General features: G+C 48.0%; 1 protein-coding gene across 1 annotated transcript in view; it reads right to left on the bottom strand.

Moving 5' to 3' along the window:
• Positions 1-7,051: 7,051 nt before the first annotated feature.
• LOC117518923 (histidine-rich glycoprotein-like) overlaps positions 7,052-21,909 on the bottom strand; it is a 38,893-nt gene continuing 24,035 nt past the window's right edge. Inside the window, exon 7 of the mRNA XM_034180191.1 lies at positions 7,052-7,800. Coding sequence (XP_034036082.1) covers positions 7,240-7,800 — 561 coding nt within the window. The 3' untranslated portion in view covers positions 7,052-7,239. The remainder of the gene's footprint in view (positions 7,801-21,909) is intronic.

The raw sequence follows: 21,909 nt of genomic DNA, 5'->3' as shown, positions 1-21,909 counted from the left end.
GATCCAGAGGAGGCATGGGAGAAGGTCATGTGGTCAGATGAGACCAGAATAGAGCTTCTTGGAATCATCTCCACTTACCATGTTTAGAGGATGAGAACAACCCCAAGAAAACCATCCCAACCGTGAAGCATGGGGGTGGAAACATCATACTCTGGGGGTGCTCTTCTGCAAAGGGGACAGGACAACTGCACCGTATTGAAGGAAGGATGGATGGGGTCATGTATTGCGAGATTTTGGCAAACAACCTCCTTCCCTCAGTAAGACCATTGAAGATGAGTCATGGCTGGGTCTTCCAGCATGACAATGACCCCAAAGACACAACCAGGGCAACTAAGGAGGGGCTCCGTAAGAAGCATTTCAAGGTCCTGGAGTGGCCTGGCCAGTCTCCTGACCTGAACTCAATAGAAAATATTTGGAGGGAGCTGAAACTCCAAACCTGAAAGATCTGGAGAAGATCTGTATGGAGGAGTGGACCAAAATCCCTGCTGCAGTGTGTGAAAACCTGGTGAAAAACTACAGGAAACATTTGAACTCTGTAATTGCAAACAAAGGCTACTGTATCAAATATTAACATTGATTTTCACAGGTGTTCAAATACTTATTTGCAGCAGTAACATACAAATAAATTATAAAAAAAAATCATAGCTACATTGTGATTTCCAGATTTTTTTTTTTTTTAGATTATGTCTCTCACAGTGGACATGCACCTACGATGAAAATTTCAGACCCCTCCATGATTTCTAAGTGGGATAACTTGCAAAATGGCAGGGTGTTCAAATACTTATTTTCCTCACTGTAGCAACTCGAAGCAGGCCCGATGTGAAAGGGGCTTTAAATGACATGGTGAGATGCTGAGTTTTGCTTGTTCATGTCCACAACATATACATATTAGGTATTGTACCAGAGTGGCTGGTTACTTATGCAACTCATCATCTTGGCTTTCATATTTTTAATTAATTTGTATCAAGCTGTACAGATTTGCTTTCATTCTGAGTTTATGGAAGACAATTTTAGAAATTTTAATTTTTTTATTTGAAATAAAAAATTAAATTAAAATGTGTGAATTAAAAATGTGTACATTAAAAGTTTTCCAATACTTTTGGAGGGCATTATATCGATAGATAGATAGATAGATAGATAGATAGATAGATAGATAGATAGATAGATAGATAGATAGATAGATAGATAGATAGATAGATAGATAGATACGGTGCATCTGGAAAGTATTCCCAGCGCTTCACTTTTTCCACATTTTGTTATGTTACAGCCTTATTCCAAAATGTAGTAAATTCAACTCACAACACCCCATAACAACAACATGAAAAAAGGGAGACGAGCTGAATCCACCAATCAGGCCTTTATGGTAGAGTGGCCAGATGGAAGCCACTCTTTAGTAAAAGGTACATGGCAGCCCACCTGGAGTTTGACAAAAGGCACCTGAAGGACTCTCAGACCATGAGAAACAAAATTCTCTGGTCTGATGAGACAAAGATTGAACTCTTTGGCGTCATGTTTGGAGGAAACCAGGCACCATCCCTACAGTGAAGCATGGTGGTGGCAGCATCATGCTGTGGGATGTTTTTCAGCATCAGGAAATGGGAGACTAGTCAGGAATGAGGGAAAGATTAATGCAGCAATGTACAGAGACATCCTGGATGAAAACCTGCCTCTCAAACTGGGGCAACGGATCATCTTTCAGCAGGACAATGACCCTAAGCACACAGCCAAGATATCTAAAGAATGGCTTCAGGACAACTCTGTGAATGTCCTTGAGTGACCCAGCCAGAGCCCAGACCTGAATCCGATTGAACATCTCTGGAGAGATCTGAAAATGGCTGTGCATCGAGGCTCCCCAACCTCCAACCTGATGGCGCTTGAGAGGTGCTGCAAAGAGGAATGGACCAAACTGCCCAAACATAGGTACACCAAGCTTGTGGCATCATATTCAAGAAGACTTGAGCAGAGAGAACATAGAGACGGCCGACTTCCTATATGCTGCATTGTAACTGGCTGAGCGCTGGCTGCCATTTTGAATGTGTGTAACTGGATGTTGCTATAGATGCACAATGGCAGTGTTTGTGTCACTCTAGAGTCGTATTAGAGACAAAAATTTCTCTTTATGTGCATTTTTCATGACCATGGATCATAACTATCATACCAGCAACATCAGAAAAACATCAAGATCTAAAGCAGGAGTGGCCAAGTTCGGTCCTCGAGAGCCACCTTCCTGACACTCTTAGTTGTCTCCCTGCTCCAACACACTTGAATCCAATGAAAGGCTCATTAAAAGTCTGCTAACGAGTCTTTAATTGGATTCAGATTCACCCCTGATCTAAAGGAACTGAGTGTTCGGCTATCAATTGCACCAAGTACACTAAAACAAACAAGGAAGTGGCATTCTACTCCTTTCCAAAGGGTATCGTTAAGGAATGATTCGATCCACCAACATCAATAACCTTTTTGCTTAACGATTCCCTGATCCGTCCTTCAGAGTGGCTGTTGTTTTTGGGGGTGTTGGTCAGGAAAATTATCATTTCTCTACATTGATTACAGACCCTGCAGCAGGTCTGTAATCACCTTTTCTGTGTCGCAGCTTTGTTTTAAACCTTGAACCAATCGAAGTAGTGATTCACAGATCGAAGCAGTGCTTCGATCTAATGTTTCGTTGATTCATTGTTTTATTTCGCTTTATCTTAATTTCCCCCGCTAAAACCCTAAAGAGCATATGTCTGTAATATTTACCTTTTTTATGTTAAACCGACCTGTTATGGTCTTCTGAAACAGTTGATAGATGTATTTTATAACTTAAAAACGCGACCGATGCTAACACGTTAGCATGTCTATGGCATTTTCAATGTTAAAGTTAGCATAAAGCTGTTGCAGCTGTCAGCACGTTTGTGTGCATTTGTTTTCTGTATAATAATGGCTCATCGTTTGCTGTCGTAAAAGAGTCAAATGTATTACAGATTGTAATATTTTTTAATTTATTTTTGTTTATATGTTAATAATAATAATAGCAACAACAATAATAGTAATAATAACTAATAATGCTACAATACAATTTTAGAGAAAGAGACAAAAAGAACCTGATTAAAAACACAACAGAAAATATAAAACTAAATATAAAATATAAAACTAAAAATATAAAAGATCAGGCTGCCTAGGTTATAATATACTTAGTGCCTTATTTTCCACTCTGTACACTCCACAATCATAACAGCTGTTTAAATAAACATTTGTAATCATAGTTCCTTGTGTTCTAAAGTCAAATAGTGCATTACATTAGCTTATAGTACACTCAAGAGAAGTTTTGTTTACAAAACGTCACTCCACTGCAGCAGCCAAGCTGCCCCAGTTACACACAATCAAATGGCGTCCAGATTACATTATTTTGTGGGAGTCGGCCCTCTCTATGTTCTCTCTGACTTGAGGCTGTAATTGCTGGCAAAGGTGCAGCAACAAAGTATTGAGCAAAGGCTGTGAATACTTATGGACATGTGATTTATTAGTTGAAATTTTCAATAAATTTCACAATAACTTTTTTCCATGTTGTCATTATGGGGTGTTATGAGCAGAATTTTGAGTCAAAAAATTTCCCCCATTTTGTAATAAGGCTGTAACACAACAAAATATGAGAAAAGTGCAGTGAGTACGTTCTGGACACTGTGTGTGTGAGTCAACAGAAAAAAAACAAAAACAAAACTTGTTGGATTCTGATCATTGAGGGTCAGGTAGGTTTGGTGGCTTTGCATCCCATCTCCATGGCAACAGTGGCAGCTGTCCCACCTTGATCGTGGTGGACGGGCAGCAAGCATCTTCCTGTCTCTGTCGGTTTCCCCATCTCTCTCCTGGATTCTCTGACACACACACTCGGGTCTGTATGAGCACCCTGGTTTTTTTTTTTGACATAACTGTGATGGTGGTTAAATATTGTTTGGCGTGTAACTGAGTGTTCATTCATTCAATCATTCAGTCAGTCCCTTGGTGCTGCTTTGCTGACTTCTGCTGTTCTTGTTACTTGGAGCTTCATTCCCTTCTCTGTGCATCATCAAGACCATCTGTCAGCTGGGACTGGCTGGTCACTAGAGGGTGCTAGAGCGCCACCACCCCCTCAAAATACTGACATTATTACAGTCTAATGAAAAAGTAAGTTGTCCATCAGCTTTCAGGGACACAACTGTAAGATGATTTTTGTCTGTCAGCCAACAGAACGAATAAAGAGTTGAAACGATGCAGCACATTTGAGCAACTTTTGTTACCATCTAGCTGATGGTGAGCTGAGCATTTCGGGGCTTCTGCTATAGAGGGTTTTCATGTGACGTATCGGTCACGTCATTTTGTGTCCCGCGGCCATTCTGGATTACAACGCGGTGGCTGCTGCGATTACACTTCGTGCATTTGGCGAACAATTGCAGAAGTTTCAACGTCGGTATGAAGAAGCCTCACGGCACCGTGGCGCTGTGAGAGATCCGCCGCTAACAGAAATCCACTACTCCCAGAATTTTATTTTATTTTATTCTGCAATAAAATTATATAACAATACATAAAAATACTGCAGAGGATAACACAAGAACGCTTCCAATACGGATGCTTATTTACATTGTGGTCCTCGGGCACCGAGCTGGTGATCCACAAACCCTTCCAGCGCCTGGTGAGAGAAATCGCTCAGGACTTCAAGACGACCTCCGCTTTCAGAGCTCCGCTGTGATGCTCTGCAGGAGGCCGGCGAGGCTGACCTGGTCGACAGCTTCCTAGTTCACAATATCGCAGTGTGACATTAACACTAAACTCACTATCTGGTACAAGATACGGATCCACTGAACCGACTGCTACACATCTATCATGATAAATAGCTTTATCTCGAGGATTTAAAGCCTCGTAATAATCGGACATTCTCTTCATTTTTCTATCACGCGTCAGCCTCCTTGTAATCCAGAATGGCGACGGCACCTGTCCTGCAGCAAATCGGTCACGTGATTGAAAACCCTCTATGCTTCTTACTTGAAACTCAAAATTCAGTTTAAAAAAGGGGGGAGGAGGAAGCATTTAGAATTGTCTGGGGGGTGTTTGCAGAGTGTATGAGAGTTTGTTAACCCTTTCTGTGCCCTGTTTCCTTCACTAAGGAACTTTATCCAAGTATTAGACAAAAATCTTTCCCCCTGGAAAAAAACGAAGTGGAGTTGACGAACTATTCTTTCTCAACATCATCAGCATCATAATCGTCTGCTTCGTATCCAGTTCAGGTCACAGTGGCAGCAGACGAAGCAGCTTAACTCACACTTCCCTGTCCTCAACCAAGTCCTGTAACCCTTCCTGGGGTATCCCGAAGAGTTCCATGGGAAATATAATCCCTCCAGTAGGTCCTGCGTCTTCAGGAGGGCCTATTCCTAGTTGGACGTGCCTGGAAGACCTTCCTAGGTCCTCCAGGTGTCCGAACCACCTCAGCTGGCTCCTTTTAATGCAAAGAAGCATCAAATTCCTCCTGGATATTTGAGTTTCTCACCCTGTCTCAGAGTGTAAGCCCAGACACCTGGAAGAGGAATCTCATTGCTGCCGCTTGTATCTGCAACCTTGTTCCTTCAGTCATGAACTATGGGTCATTGATCTCACGCTCCATCTTACCCCCACTTGTCAACAAGACCCTGAAATACTTGAGCTCCTCCACTTGGGGCAGTAACTCTCCCCTGACCCACAGGAGAGAGTCCACCCTCTTCCAACCATGGTTTCAGATTTGGAGGTACTGACCCTCATCCCAGTTGCTTAACACTCAGCCTCAAACTTGCTCAGTGACATCGAAGGTCACCGCCTGATGACGTCAACAGAACCACGTCATCTGCAAGAAGCAGAGATGCAACTCTGAGGTCACTGAAATGGACACACTCCAGTCCCCGATTGCGCCTTGAAATTCTGTTCATGAACATGACTAGGGGCAACGCTGACGGAGTCCAGCACCCACAAGAATAGTTCTGAAGTGAAGCTGAGAACTCGGACACAGCTGCTACTGGATTGTGCGTTGCAGCGGTTCTGGGACCCCATACTCCAACAGAACCCCCATAAGACACTTCGGGGGACCTGGTCATAGGCTTCACACAGTCCACAAAACACATGTAAACTGGGTGGGGAACACTTGGCTTCATAATATCAAATATCTTTATTTCATCATATTACTGTTTGTTTTCTGTTTGCAGTCGAGTCCATCCATTGGGCTCCGTTAGGACACTGTTGAGTCCCACGCTTCAAAAAAGCATGGACAAAATTCAGTGAGTGGACAGATAAATTAGTCCATCCTGTCCAGTTTAAGATTGCAACTCAAAAACGTTTGATGGTGTCATTTTGTTACTCCCTAAATTAGAAGTAGTGACAAACCCTTTCAAATCTGGGGGACCTTAACACATCAGATCAAACACAACACTGTTTTGACTGTGTAACACCCCATAGACGAGTCTCCCACCTGCTGGATGGATACTGGTTGCTGATGGATTATAAGCAGGTGTGGTTGTCACGGACACTAACACACCATTTATTTACATTTATTAATTTCGAAGTAAACTGTTTATCAGTACTTCTAAATTTCCAGTAATACGGTGCCACACGTCCCCACAGAAAGCAGTTTTAATGTAGCTAAAGCAGAGAAACTTCTTCCTTCTCTCTGCGGTTTTGAGATGAGCTCGTCAGGTTTCTTTCATTTTCAAATCTACCAAGACCATGGCTGCTTGTTCTTCAGCGCTATTCATGTCAAAGTTTTCAGTCCAGTCCAGGTGGCTGGGAGACCATAGAGCTACAGAAAAAAGGACTTTTTCTGACTCTTGTCGACTGGTGTGCCTGCTCAGGAGGACTCTGTGTTAAGTGTGACCAGGTGGAGCTGCTCTGGGCCGATCAAAGGAGGTGCGCCAAGTTGTAGCTTGATCTGTCTTTGTGCACAATGGTGCCAAACTTGGCAATGTGTAAGAGCAGCTTCAAGCTTTCGATATAGTAAAACAATGTTTTCATATATTAAAGAAGCCTTGAACTGATTGTTTTTTTTTCCTTTTAATGAGTGAAACAACTTCAGTGACGATTGTTTGAACTCATTTATTTTTACAGCACCTGAACAGATTTGTCTGACAAAAGCAGTTTGGAGGTTGACACTTTGTGCTACAGCTGGTCAGTAAGTATGTTTACATTTTAATTCCACATTTTAGCGAGACACGTTACTTGAAAAGTAACTTACCCTAATGAGGCCTTTGACTCAGCACTATCTCAGGATTTGTCACCGTTACCAGGTGGTTTAGTGTCACAAGGCCAGGGGCAGATGGAGAACAGACCCGGATCAAAATTGGGCAAGTGCCTGTAGCACGACTGTAGGCTGACGTAAGGGGGTCCGTGGTAATGAGGGGGCCCGTGGCCATGGGGGAGTCCGTGGTCATGAGTGGGTCCATGGTCATGAGGGGGCCCGTGGTCATGAGGGGGCCCGTGGTCATGAGGGGGCCCGTGGCTATGAGGGCGTCCGTGGCCATGAGGGGGCCCGTGGTCATGAGGGGGCCCGTGGTCATGAGGGGGCCCGTGGCTATGAGGGCGTCCGTGGCCATGAGGGGGCCCGTGGTCATGAGGGGGTCCGTGGCCATGAGGGGGTCCATGGTCATCATGAGTGTCAGGAGGTGGTCCACCAGTACATATGGTGGGGAAGCATCCTAGAGCACAGACGTCAGGTTGTGGCTGCTTAAAATCCACATCAGTGGGGCATCTGGGACGAGGGTCACAGCGGTGACGCTTAGATGGACAAATGGGCTCCTTCTGACTGGGCTCAAGAATGGTGGTGTTCTGTTAACAAAAAACCAACACAGTATTACACTTTGCAACTACACAACGCTCCTACAACACTGTAAGTCAGGTGTATTCAACTCACTCCAGAAAGGGCCGAGAGGGGGCAGGTTTTCTTTGCAACCACGACTCCAGCAGGTGATTTCACTGATGAACATCACTTTGAGCAGATGGAATCAGTTCATCAGTGAAACCACCTGGTGGAGTGGCTGGTGCAAAGAAAACCTGCACCCTCTCGGCCCTTTCTGGAGTGAGTTGAATTAGGCCGGCAGCCCAGGTAGGTTACCACGCCCCCCCACCCCCCACAACAAAATGCCAGTATGTTTTTGATGAGCACTGATATGTCTTAAGCCCCCGGTCACAGGGCACTAACAAAGGACACCGTAGACAAAATAAAACAAGAAATCTGGACTTACGTTGACTTTCGGGGACAATGTTTAATCATCGTCCAGCTTCCTTCCTGTAGCTGGCGCTTCTTCAGAATTTTCAAACTATTGAAAATTGTGAATGAATCCTGATGACAACCTCAATTCGTCCGTATTCTGTTTTGGTTTCTGTGTTGACGGTTCCTCATCGTTCCTGTACCGTCAGCGTTCCATTTGATTATTGTCAAACTTCGTCCAACCTCCCAAGTCCGACATCTTGCACAAACATTGACAATATCTGAACGGATTAATAACTAAAGATCTGACGAGCTGAACATGACTCGTCCATGTGTGGGATGAAAAGCAACCTTTTCATACAGAAACAATAGAGGCAAGAACATTCGATCAACTACTTTAACTATTTACACATGTTGCAGCCGTCTCTGGCTGCAACGCTCATGCGTGCACACGTTGTTGCGAAGACAAACCTGTTGTCAGACAACCAGATCTCTTGCCTGCAGGTGCCAGGCTGGCTGCACAAATGATCAGATGCTGGCTTGTGCTTGGTCTGATACCCGCTGTCAAGTCACATCATCATGAATGTTTCGTTTTGATTTTGTTTAAAGCATCAAGGTCGCCATTCGCTTCGTTTTTCTTTTGTTAGTTTCAGTTTTGTTACGTTCTTTTATGCGCGCTGCACTCACAGGCTTTTCAGTGATGGGAGAAGTGCCAGCTCATTGGTCCAATTTTCCCAGACGATTTGTGAGTTTGTGACTTTTTTCCTTCATTCAGCTATCGCCGTGTGCTGTGTGACCGGGCCTTAAATCCCACACCAAGTGGTAACAGTTAAATAACTCATTCTCACTATGATTTTCAAGACTGTTTTCTCTGCCACCACTCAGAGCGATTTACGACTCAGAGACAGAATGTGGCACAGAACGGTAACTACTCCACGTACCCCAGCACATAATACCTCATTTGAAAGCGTTTTCAATTCTTCATCCGCACATAACTTCACTATAAACTCATCTTGTGTGTTTGTCATGTTATCTGCATTCAAAATAACAAATCTTATTTTTCACAAGTCAAAACAAAATTGTACTAATGTATATTCTACATGATTTCTATTTTGGATGTGGATGCAGGACCTTCTCTGTCAGAAAGTACTTAATATTATCTCTCATATGCTACCAGAATCAATAAAATAGCTTCAGAACTCCAAGAGTTATCTAACCTCAAACTGTGCTGGATTATACGAACTGTGCAAATCCACACATCAAAACAGCCACTATTTATTTAATTACAGATTCCCAAATATTCCAAACCATGTCTATGATTTTTTTTTTTTTTACATATTTTGATTGTCTTTCAGAACAGAGACTTAAATTTTCTTCAATGTCAAGATTTAAGGGTACCCATGATATTTGTATACTATTATATGTAAAGGTAGTAATCGGTCACACTCCTGTGGTGCTCAATCTCAAACCAGCCCAAGATGGAAATGGTTGCTGTTGCTTGATGGACAGTGTTCACATGAATAGCCAAAGAATGTTCAGTTTGAGTGATGCTTCAACTGACACTGGACCTTCCAGATGAAACAGCTGGGAGATCGCCTCAGTGAGACATAACATTCTGGTAGTGTGTCTTGTCTGGTCTTATTGAGAGTTCTCTTCTTTGTTTGGGGTCATCCATCTCAGTCACTACGTCCTGTAAGATGATTCCATATGCAGTATGGGTAGACCTTTTCCCAGTCTGGTCATTCAATAGTTTATCAAAATGGTCAAATTCTGAATGGAATACTGATGGTGGAGGTTGGTTCTTGATGATTTGAGTAGACAACAATAAAAATGACAATTCATCAGCTCCGGGCAGGTAAATCCAGCCTGACCAGAAAATCACTAAGGGCCCTTGGGCAAGGTCTTTAATCACCTAGTTGTTCCCAGTGTGTAGTGAGCAGTGCACACAGCTAACCTAAAAATTATGTTGTGTGGGCCGCCCGAAGAGGAGGTACTGCTGGCCAACACCAGAGGGCACTCTGCCTGTAGATGGGCTTCAGGCACCAGAGGGCGCAGTTCGCCGCCAGGGACCCTGACAGCTGTCCTTCATCATCTCATCTAGCCATCCATAAAAGCCTGGAGAAGACACCACACCCCTGCCGAGAAATCATCTGACGTTCTCAGGTAAACTCTCAGCCGTCTTTTGTTCTGTTTCAGCTAAGCTTGTTGTTGCAACGTATTTTGCTACTAAGCTCGAGAAGCTGTACTTTGCATTCTGAGTTTGCAGACATTTCAGTACACTTGCAGCTGGTCAGGAGGAGTTGGCGTTTCCGCTCCTCAGCTGTTAAGTGAGAGTAGGATCTGCACGACTGTGAGAAGTGGGAGGTGGTGTTTTTCTCCCTTCATTATCAGAACTCTGCTGACTGTTTGCTGGGTGTGTGCACACACCCACCCTTGACTGTTTCTGCTCCCTGCCAGCAGTACCCGATCTGACAGCTGAGACGGTGGCCACCTGGTGACTCGGGACTTGGCGGCTCCGGTGTGTTCCAGATCCGTTGGCGGTGGAAATTGTGTGGGTCCCGACTCTTATCTGGACAGGCGTCTCCTATCCTCGAGCCTGCCCACACGACACCAACTGTACAAACTGACTGTAGTATTGAATTGTATCTGTATTCGTTGTGCACATTTCACAACATTAAAAGTGTTACTCTTTATTTCCATTGACCGTTCATTTACGCCCCCTGTTGTGGGTCCGTGTCATTACACTTTCACACAACAGGATTTCTCGGCCACTGTCATGGATCCTGAGGGGCGTCAACCATCGAGTGAACCACCAATGGAAACGCAGGAGGCACAGGGACCAGCAGGAGGCGTACTAGGTGAGCTGCAGCAAATTCTAACCGCCTTCACTGCTCGGTTGGACTTGGTAACCGAGCAGAACGTAATCCTCAATCGGAGGATGGAGGCTCTCACCGCTCAGGTGGAAGCGCATGCACAGGGCGCTGCTGCGGCACCTCCTCCTGCTGCCCGAGTGCCAGATACAGATATTCCAGTGGCCGTTCAACGAACGCCCCCCCCCGGAGCATACATAAGCCCTCCTGAGCCGTATGGAGGCTGTGTCGAGACGTGCGCTGATTTTTTAATGCAGTGTTCGCTCGTCTTTTCACAGCGTCCGGTCAAGTACGCGTCTGACGCTAGCAAGGTGGCTTATGTGGTGAATCTGCTTCGAGAAAAGGCACGCGCCTGGGCTACGGCACTTTGGGAGCAGAACTCACGGCTCCTTACTACATACACTGGGTTTGTGCGGGAGTTCAAACAAGTGTTTGATCATCCTAACAGAGGGGAGACCACTTCGAACGTGCTGCTGTTGATGAAACAGGGGCGTCGGAGCGCAGCCGAATATGCAGTCGACTTCCGCATCGCGGCAGCGAGGTCCGGCTGGAATAACGTTGCGCTCCGCGCCGCCTTCGTAAGCGGACTGTCTCCGGTCCTGAAGGAGCGAAGGATGAGCCGCGGGATTTAGATGGGCTTATTGATCTCGTTATACGGCTTGACAACCGACTAGAAGAACATCGCCGGGAGCGAGGCGAAGGGCGTGGCCGGGCACGAGCCGTCCCTCTTCCTTCCGGGTCCGAACGGATGTCGTCATCCCCCCACTCCACTGCCAGAGCCCTCCGTGAGGCAACAGCTCCCCCTGCTGACGAAGCTATGGACATGAGCAGGGCTAAAGTAAAATTAGAAGACAGACAAAGGAGGCTGGCCCATGGGGAGTGTTTTTTCTGCGGCTCGAGTGAGCACATACAGAGAAATTGCCCCAAACGGTCAAACTACAACGCCGCACTTAGAGACTGGGCTAAGGGTGGGCCATAACACTCACGAGGGGAAATCCCGCAAATCCGCACGAATCCCAGTTACGATCCTAAGTGGAGATTTAACCCTTCATGCCCCAGCACTGGTGGACACGGGGTCGGAGGGGAATCTGCTGGATAGCAGATGGGCAAAGGAGGTTGGGCTCCCTCTAGTGGCCTTACCGTCACCATTGTCGGTGCGGGCAATAGATGGCACCCTTCTCCCTTTAATCACACACAAGACACAGCCAGTGACAATGGTTGTGTCTGGAAATCACAGGGAGGAGATTGTGTTTTATGTAACACCTTCTACCTCCCGAGTGATTCTGGGTTTTCCATGGGTGTTAAAACACAATCCCCGGATTGATTGGCCGTCTGGGGTTGTGACGCAGTGGAGCGAAACCTGCCACCGGGAGTGTTTAGGATCCTCGGTTCCACCTGGTGTGACAGCTAAAGAGGAGGTTTTAGTCCCCCCCAATCTGGCGGCGGTGCCAGCTGAGTACCATGATCTTGCTGATGTCTTCAGCAAAGATCTGGCGCTCACGTTGCCCCCGCACCATCCGTACGATTGTGCCATTGATTTGATACCGGGCGCTGAGTACCTGTCCAGCAGGCTGTACAACCTCTCACGTCCGGAACGCGAATCAATGGAGACCTACATCCGGGACTCGTTAGCTGCCGGGTTGATCCGGAACTCCACCTCCCCGATGGGTGCTGGTTTCTTTTTTGTGGGCAAGAAGGATGGCGGACTCCGTCCATGCATTGATTACAGAGGACTGAATGAGATCACGGTTCGCAACCGATACTCGTTACCCCTTCTGGATTCGGTGTTCACGCCCCTGCATGGAGCCCAAATATTTACAAAGTTGGATCTTAGGAATGTGTATCACCTGGTTCGGATCCGGAAGGGAGACGAGTGGAAGACGGCGTTTAATACCCCGTTAGGTCATTTTGAGTACCTGGTCATGCCGTTCGGTCTCACCAATGCGCCCGCGACGTTCCAAGCCTTGGTTAATGACGTCTTGCGGGACTTCCTGCATCGGTTTGTCTTCGTGTATCTAGACGATATACTCATCTTTTCCCCGGATCCTAAGACTCATGTTAAGCATGTACGTCAGGTCCTGCAGTGGTTGTTGGAGAACCGGCTGTTTGTGAAGGGCGAGAAGTGCGAGTTCCACCGCACTTCTTTGTCCTTCCTGGGGTTCATCAACTCCTCCAACTCCGTCGCCCCTGATCCGGCCATGTTTGCGGCGGTGAGAGATTGGCCCCAACCAACAAGCCGTAGGAAGCTGCAACAGTTCCTCGGTTTTGCAAACTTCTACCGGAGGTTCATTAAGGGTTACAGTCAGGTTGTTAGCCCCTGACAGCTCTGACCTCCACTAAAGTCCCCTTCACCTGGTCGGATCGGTGCGAAGCCGCGTTCAAGGAGTTGAAACAGCGGTTTTCGACTGCACCAGTTCTGGTGCAGCCTAACCCTGATCGCCAGTTTATTGTCGAAGTGGATGCCTCTGACTCAGGGATAGGAGCCGTGCTGTCCCAGAGTGGGGAGTCCGATAAGGTACTCCATCCTTGTGCCTATTTGTTCCGCAGGTTGACCCCGGCTGAAAGGAACTATGACGTCGGCAATCGGGAACTTCTGGTGGTGAAAGAGGCTCTTGAGGAGTGGAGACATCTTCTGGAGGGAGCCTCGGTTCCCTTCACAGTTTTCACGGACCATCGGAACCTGGAATACATCCGGACCGCCAAGCGTCTGAACTCCAGGCAAGCCCGTTGGTCACTGTTCTTTGGTCGGTTTGACTTCCAGATCACGTATCGCTCCGGGACTAAAAACCAATGGTCCGATGCACTGTCCCGGGTGCATGAAGAGGAAGTCAGGCCAGAGCTGTCGGATCCACCGGACACCATCATCCCCGAGTCCACTGTCGTCGCAACCCTCACCTGGGACATGGAGAAGACCGTCCGGGAGGCCCTGACACGACACCCAGACCCCGGAGATGGACCTAAAGACCGGCTGTACGTCCCACCAGAGGCCAGGGCTGCAGTCTTGGACTTCTGTCACGGTTCGAAGCTCTCCTGTCACCCAGGGGTGCGTAGAACCGTGGCAGTGGTCCGGCAGCGCTTCTGGTGGGCGTCGATGGAGGCCGACGTCCGGGAGTACGTCCAGGCCTGCACCACCTGTGCCAGGGGCAAGGCTGATCATAAGAAGGCCCAAGGACTCCTCCAGCCGCTGCCGGTGCCTCGTCGTCCCTGGTCCCACATAGGCCTGGACTTCGTCACGGGTCTCCCTGCGTCCCAGGGTATGATGACCATCCTGACGATAGTGGACCGGTTCTCCAAGGCGGCCCACTTCGTGGCCCTCCCGAAGCTCCCGACGGCCCACGAGACTGCAGACCTCCTGGTCCACCATGTCGTGCGTCTGCATGGTATCCCCACGAACGTAGTCTCGGATCGTGGTCCCCAGTTTTCCTCGCAAGTCTGGAGGAGTTTCTGTAGCAAACTGGGGGCCACCGTGATCCTCTCGTCCGGGTACCACCCTCAAACCAATGGACAGGCAGAGCGGACGAACCAAGACCTGGAGCAAACTCTGCGGTGTGTCACCTCCGCACACCCGACGGACTGGAGTCAACACCTGGCCTGGATCGAGTACGCCCATAACAGTCAGGTCTCGTCTGCCACCGGCCTCTCCCCCTTTGAGGCGTGTTTGGTGTACCAGCCCCCATTGTTTCCAGCCGTGGGGGGAGAGGTGTTGTGCGTTGGGGGGGGCGTGGCTGGATGTTTTGGTGTTCTTTTCTTTTCTTTGCTCTCCAGGTGGCATGAGGGCTGATTTGTCTGTGAAGAAGGTGCTGGCTGAAGAGTCTTCACCCTCATTAACATCATGGAAAGCACCTGTGAGTGGTGCTCACGTGCAACCTGGACGACTTGCAGCTGAAGCAGATAATTGGATGGCGTTCTGCATTTAAGTCATGTGTGATTCAAGCAGAACTGCCGGGAACTCGACCTTGTGACGTTCGTTTGTGAGACGCTGAGGACCGCGCCTGGGTTTTGACACATCGAGCCCGTGAGGCGGGGAGGGGTGAGGACACATGCTGTCATCACACACGAAAGGTAATTGAGTGTTTGAGTAGTTGTTGATAGTGGCTTGGTGTTTTGTTGCACAGTATACTGGAATTGTAAAGAGAATTGTGCAGTTTGCTTCTCACTGCTGTGGCGTGAAGGATAAGTGATCCTCCACTTGTTGTGAGAAGCTGCTCATTTGCATAAAGTAAAAAAAAGGACACTGACCTGAGTGTGTTGCTGATAGCGTGTGTTTATTGGAAGATATAGTTGTATCTGTTGCCTTACCTCACCTTCTCTTTGCTTCACAGAGAATCAGTTTGTCGTGTCCACCTGGGGGGTGTTTGGCGGTGGTGGGAGGTCCAGGAGCGCCGGCTTTGATCCTTGCGGGCGCTGGAGAGCGAGCCACGAATCACTCCACCAGAGGGACGTTGTTTTTATGTTTTTACACTTTTAAGCACAGGTGAATAATAAATAGTTTCTGTTTGGAACCGCTCTCTGGTTATTTTTAGCGCTGGGTCCTGTCTGACGCAGGTCCGCTCCTCAACCCGCGTCGACACATAACAAGAGGTTGAGGTCCCCTCAGTCCAGGCCCATCTCAGGAGATGCCATCGGGTATGGCGCACTGTCCGCTCTGCCCTTCTGACTGCCCGGACGAGGGCTAAGGACCATGCAGACCGCCGGCGTTCCCCGGCCCCTGCATACCAGCCCGGGCAGGAGGTTTGGCTATCTACAAAGGACATCCCTCTGCAGGTGGACTCCCATAAACTAAAGGACAGATACATCAGACCTTTTACTATCATCAAAGTCCTCAGTCCAGCCGCAGTGAAGCTGCGGTTGCCAGCTTCACTGCGGATTCATCCAGTCTTTCACGTGTCCCGGATCAAACCGTATCACACCTCCACCCTCTGCACTCCCGGACCAGCGCCGCCTCCTGCCCAGATCATCGATGGTGAGCCTGCGTGGACCGTCCGCAGGCTTCTGGACGTCTGTCGACGGGGCCGGGGGGTTCCGGTATCTGGTGGACTGGGAGGGGTACGGACCCGAAGAACGCTCCTGGGTGAAGCGGAGCTTCATTCTGGACCCGGCCCTCCTGACCGACTTCTACGCCCAACACCCCAACAAGCCTCCTGGTGCCCGTTGAGGGGAGGGTCCTGTTGTGTGGGCCGCCCGAAGAGGAGGTACTGCTGGCCAACACCAGAGGGTGCTCTGCCTGTAGACGGGCTTCAGGCACCAGAGGGTGCAGTTCGCCGCCAGGGACCCTGACAGCTGTCCTTCATCATCTCATCTAGCCATCCATAAAAGCCTGGAGAAGACACCACACCCCTGCCGAGAAATCATCTGATGTTCTCAGGTAAACTCTCAGCCGTCTTTTGCTCTGTTTCAGCTAAGCTTGTTGTTGCAACGTATTTTGCTACTAAGCTCAAGAAGCTGTACTTTGCATTCTGAGTTTGCAGACATTTCAGTACACTTGCAGCTGGTCAGGAGGAGTTGGCATTTCTGCTCCTCAGCTGTTAAGTGAGAGTAGGATCTGCACGACTGTGAGAAGTGGGAGGTGGTGTTTTTCTCCCTTCATTATCAGAACTCTGCTGACTGTTTGCTGGGTGTGTGCACACACCCACCCTTGACTGTTTCTGCTCCCTGCCAGCAGTACCCGATCTGACACCTGAGACGGTGGCCACCTGGTGACTCGGGACTTGGCGGCTCCGGTGTGTTCCAGATCCATTGACGGTGGAAATCGTGTGGGTCCCGACTCTTATCTGGACAGGCGTCTCCTATCCTCGAGCCTGCCCACACGACACCAACTGTACAAATTGACTGTAGTATTGAATTGTATCTGTATTCGTTGTGCACATTTCACAACATTAAAAGTGTTACTCTTTATTTCCATTGACCGTTCATTTATGCCCCCTGTTGTGGGTCCATGTCATTACACTTTCACACAACAAATTAGCTTCGATAACAGATCATGAGCTAACTGAAAAGTTATCTTTTATAAAGCTAAACCAATAAACCACCCAAAAATTTTATCAGAAGCTACAGATAACTTCTAGTATTGTCTCCGGTACACTTGCAAATAGTAACAACCTGATTTTGAGTTTTAACACCACAATCGTCTCTGGTAGGATCAAAGGCAACTACAGACCGAAACAATGAGTCAGCACTTGTGTCTGTGTGCACCCTGCTCACTGCTGGAAGTTCCTGTTTACTACATAACTTCCAGCAGCAAAGCAGTTGAGAGAAACAGTGAAGCTCAACTCTCTACTCAATAACAATGTTGCCATGAGGCAGAGGTCTTGGAAAATAAAGCAGTGCTGACTTATGGTTTGGTTTATAAATAAAATTAATACTGATAGAATAACTCCATTAATGTCAGTTCTGTCATTAGTACAAAGTTACAATATAACATATATCTTTTAATGATGAATAATGCACTAATTCTGAAGTTCTGTAACAAACACAGACAGATGGCAAAGGATTATGTGTAAAATGCGCCTCCACTAATACTGATTGGTTGACTCATGTATTCTATGTAAACCAACACGTTAATGTGAGGTGTGTCATGTGTTGGTGTTTACAGATAAATGTGCTTTTGTAAAATATGCCATTTTTATTTGTAAAAAAAAAAAAAAGGCATTTTCCAAAAAAAAAAAAAAGATTTTTTTAAATGCAATTTTGCATGCTTCTTCTTCTTCTTCTTCTTCTTTTTTTTTAATAGCACATTGTGTTCTGCATCCAGGCATTGTGTTCTGAGTCCAGGCAGGTGATGCCAACCGGACTGACTCCAATGCGCTTACCGAGTCTGCGGGCTCGGTAAGCGCTGCAGCGGGCCACTCACACCGCCCCACTGTCTGCTGTGTGGAGTTGCGGCCAAAATCTGTCCAGAGACAGTCCAGAGACTACGCTCACTGTTTTGATGCAGAGCGCTCCAGCAGCCAGCAAGGATAGAATTCTTGCGGAAAAATCTGCAGCGCTGCATGGTCTCGGTAACCACAGGCTCGGTAACCTCTCTCCGTGGCCACTGAGAGAGGTTTGTATCTTTTTAATGACTTGGATTCTTTGTGGGTCCCACATCCGTCCCGCAACGGTAACACCGGAGGCAGTGAGTGAAGAAAGAGCACGCGCATTATGTTCTGTGTGTCTGTTTATAAGAGTTTTAGGCACAATATACAAAGAGTTTAATGCTGTTGTCCTTGTGGAGCCTGATCAGAGCGTCTCAAATGCATTTCTTCTGTCGTGAATGTACTGAGATACCCATAATGCACCTGGGCACAGCATGTCCACACTAAAACCTTCAAAATTAGTGCATTACTTTAAAACTAAAACATATATCTGATATTTTCACTTTATAAACCTTGACATGACGTTAATTTAAATAACTTGTCTGGTTATAATTTTAACCATAAGTTAAAAATGTATGCCTCTGGATGACTTGGGTGATATTGCCAGCGTATCAGCATGGGGTTAAAAGGAATGAGCATTTTTCTTTTTTGTGACCAGTTCTCCTTTGCCTGTAGAGGATAGAGCAGTTTCTTCTAAAACCAGCTTGTCTCTATTTAAGGAGGGTAGGTAAACAGAGACAAGCTGTAACTATTCAGTTTTGTTTACCACATCTAGCAGTCTAAAAATTATCGGACCAAAATGATGATGGTTTTCAAAGTTATCGGAAAAGCTAATCCGATAATGAAAACATTATCTTCGATAATTAGCAGATTAGCGGAACTGTGCCCACCACTGGTAGTGAGTACCTTGTATGGCAGTACCCTGACATCGGGGTGAATGTGAGGCATTATTGTAAAGCGCTTTGAGCATCTGATGCAGATGGAAAAGAGCTACATAAATGCAGTCCATTTACCATTTACCTCTGCCACTGCTGCTTCAAGCTCCAGCTTTCACAGTGTCCCAGTGACTTGATGAGCTCCGGAGCAAGTGGCGCAGTGAAATGACCAACACAGTATGTTTAGGCAACTTCCAGTTTCCACTGGCTGATGCTCGACAGATGTCCTGACCAATTGAGTTTACAAGTTTCTGGGCTTGTGTTGTGCTCGGATGTCTTTGACCACACATGACAAAAGACAGCTGTTTGGTTGAGGCATCTGGCATGTTGAAGACACCTAGGTCTTTTGGGACAGGTGGCCATTTCAGTTTGGGGCAATCTTCATCAGCTTGCTCAATCACATGATGGATCGCTGTTCCAACACTTTTGTGTTGTCATCAGAACCCAACAAAATGCTTCTCTGACAGCTGAAGATGATGATACATGAGTGACTGACTCTTTTTTCACAAAAAATTCTAACTGATCATTGAACTCTCTGATCAGTTCAGACTTGAGTCTGGGTTACTGTGCTCCGTATCACTCAGTACTGACACGTAGACGCTCCGGAGTGATGACAGCTTAATAACCTTATTTTGTGGGATGACATCAGTCTGAACAGTGAGACACACTGCATCAAATGCTTTCTGGTGAGCTTCAAATGGCTACTCTGCATCCTACAAGCTGTCTCATCTCCACCATTTCTCAGGGGTTTGCATGTCGTCAATGAGGCATTTTCTGTGGAATTTTGCTTCACAAGCAAATGAGCCGCAGCCCCACAACTGTACTAGCAACTTCTCATCTTTCTTCTCCTCAGTGATCACTGGAACAGACTGCCAATCATCACTGGAACAGTCTGCCGGTCGTCACTGGAACAAACTGCCAGCTGTCACTGGAACAAACTGCCAACTGTCACTGGTACAGACTGCCAACCATCACTGGTACAGACTGCCAACCATCACTGGAACAGTCTGCCAATCATCACTGGAACGGACTGCCAACCGCCACTGGAACGGACTGCTAACCGTTACTGGGACAGTCTGCCAGCCGTCACTGGAACGGACTGCCAACCGCCACTGGAATGGACTGCCAACCATCACTGGAACACACTGCCAACCGTCACTGGAACAGACTGCCAACCGTCACTGGAACAGTCTGCCAACCATCACTGGAACAGACTGCCAACCAGTGGTGGGCACAGTTCTGCTAATCAGCTAACCGCGAATTCCATCCATCCATTTTCTTCCGCTTTATCCGGAGTCAGGTCGTGGGCAGCAGCTCAAGCAAAGCCGCCCAGACCCACACACACCTCCCCCAGCTCCTCTGGGGGAACCCCAAGGCGTTCCCAAGCCAGCCGAGAGACGTAGTCCCTCCAGCGTGTCCTGGGACTTCCCCAGGGCCTTCTCCCTATGGGACGTGCCCAGAACACCTCTCCAGCGAGGCGTCCAGGGGGCATCCGGAAAAGATGCCCGAGCCACCTCAACTGACTCCTTTCGACGTGGAGGAGCAGCGGCTCGACTCCGAGCTCCTCCCGAGTGACCGAGCTCCTCACCCTATCTCTAAGGGAGCGCCCAGCCACCCTGCGGAGGAAACTCATCTCGGCTGCTTATACTCGCGATCTTGTTCTGTCGGTCATGAGCCAAATATCATGACCATAGGTGAGGATCAGAACATAGATCGATCGGTAAATCGAGAGCTTTGCCCCCTACTCAGCTCTCTCTTCACCACGATGGTCCGATACGGCGACCGCATCACTGCAGATGCTGCACCGATCCATCTGTCAATCTCATGCTCCATCCGTCCCTCACTCATGAACAAGACCCCGAGATACTTAAACTCCACTTGAGGCAAGGACACTCCACTGACCTGAAGAGGGCAAAGCACCTTTTCCGGTCGAGAACCATGGCCTCGAATTTGGAGGTGCTGATTTTCATCCCGGACGCTTCACACTCAGCTGCAAACTGCCCCAGTGCACGCTGAAGGTTCTGATTTGACGAAGCCAACAGAACCACATCATCCGCAAACAGCAGAGACAAGATTCTGTGGTTCCCAAACCAGACCCCCTCTACACCCTGGCTGTGCCTAGAAATTCTGTCCATAAAGATAATGAACAGAACCGGTGACAAAGAGCAGCCCTGGTGGAGGCCAACGTGCACTGGAAACAGGTTTGACTTACTACCGGCAATGTGAACCAAGCTCCTGCTGCGGCCGTACAGGGACCGGATAGCCCCCGGACCCCGTACTCCCGGAGCACCCCCCCACAGGGTGCCCCGAGGGACACGGTCGAACGCCTTCTCCAGATCCACAAAGCACATGTGGACTGGTTGGGCGAATTCCCATGAACCCTCGAGCACCCGATGGAGCGTGTAGAGCTGGTCCAGTGTGCCGCGACCAGGACAAAAACCACACTGCTCCTCCTGAATCTGAGGTTCAACTATCGGTCAAATTCTCCAGTACTCTGTAATAGACCTTACCGGGGAGGTTGAGGAGTGTGATCCACCTGTAGTTGGAACACACCCTCCGGTCCCCCTTCTTAAACAGAGGGACCACCACCCCAGTCTGCCAATCCAGAGGCACTGTCCCCGACCACCACGCGATGTTGCAGAGGCGTGTCAGCCAAGACAGTCCCACAACATCCAGCGACTTAAGGTACTCAGGAAGGATTTCATCCACCCCAGGAGCCTTGCCACCGAGGAGCTTTCTAACCACCTCGGTGACTTCTGCCTGAGTAATGGATGAGTCTGCCTCTGAGTCCCCAGTCTCTGCTTCCTCTTCAGAAGACGTGACAATGGGATTGAGGAGATCCTCAAAGTATTCCTTCCACTGCCCGACAACATCCCCAGTAAGGGTCAACAGCTCCCTACCCGCACCATAGACAGTGCCGGTGGAGAGCTACTTCCGCCTCCTGAGGCATCGGACGGTTAGCCAGAATTTCTTTGAGGCGGACTGATAGTCCTCCTCCATGGCCTCCCCGAACTCCTCCCAGACCCGTGTTTTTGCCTCTGTGACCGCACGGGCTGTGGCACGCTTGG

Source organism: Thalassophryne amazonica, chromosome 10, assembly GCF_902500255.1.
Source record: "Thalassophryne amazonica chromosome 10, fThaAma1.1, whole genome shotgun sequence".
In the NCBI taxonomy this organism is placed as follows: Eukaryota; Metazoa; Chordata; class Actinopteri; order Batrachoidiformes; family Batrachoididae; genus Thalassophryne; species Thalassophryne amazonica.
This window is presented reverse-complemented; position numbering and strand designations above follow the sequence as displayed.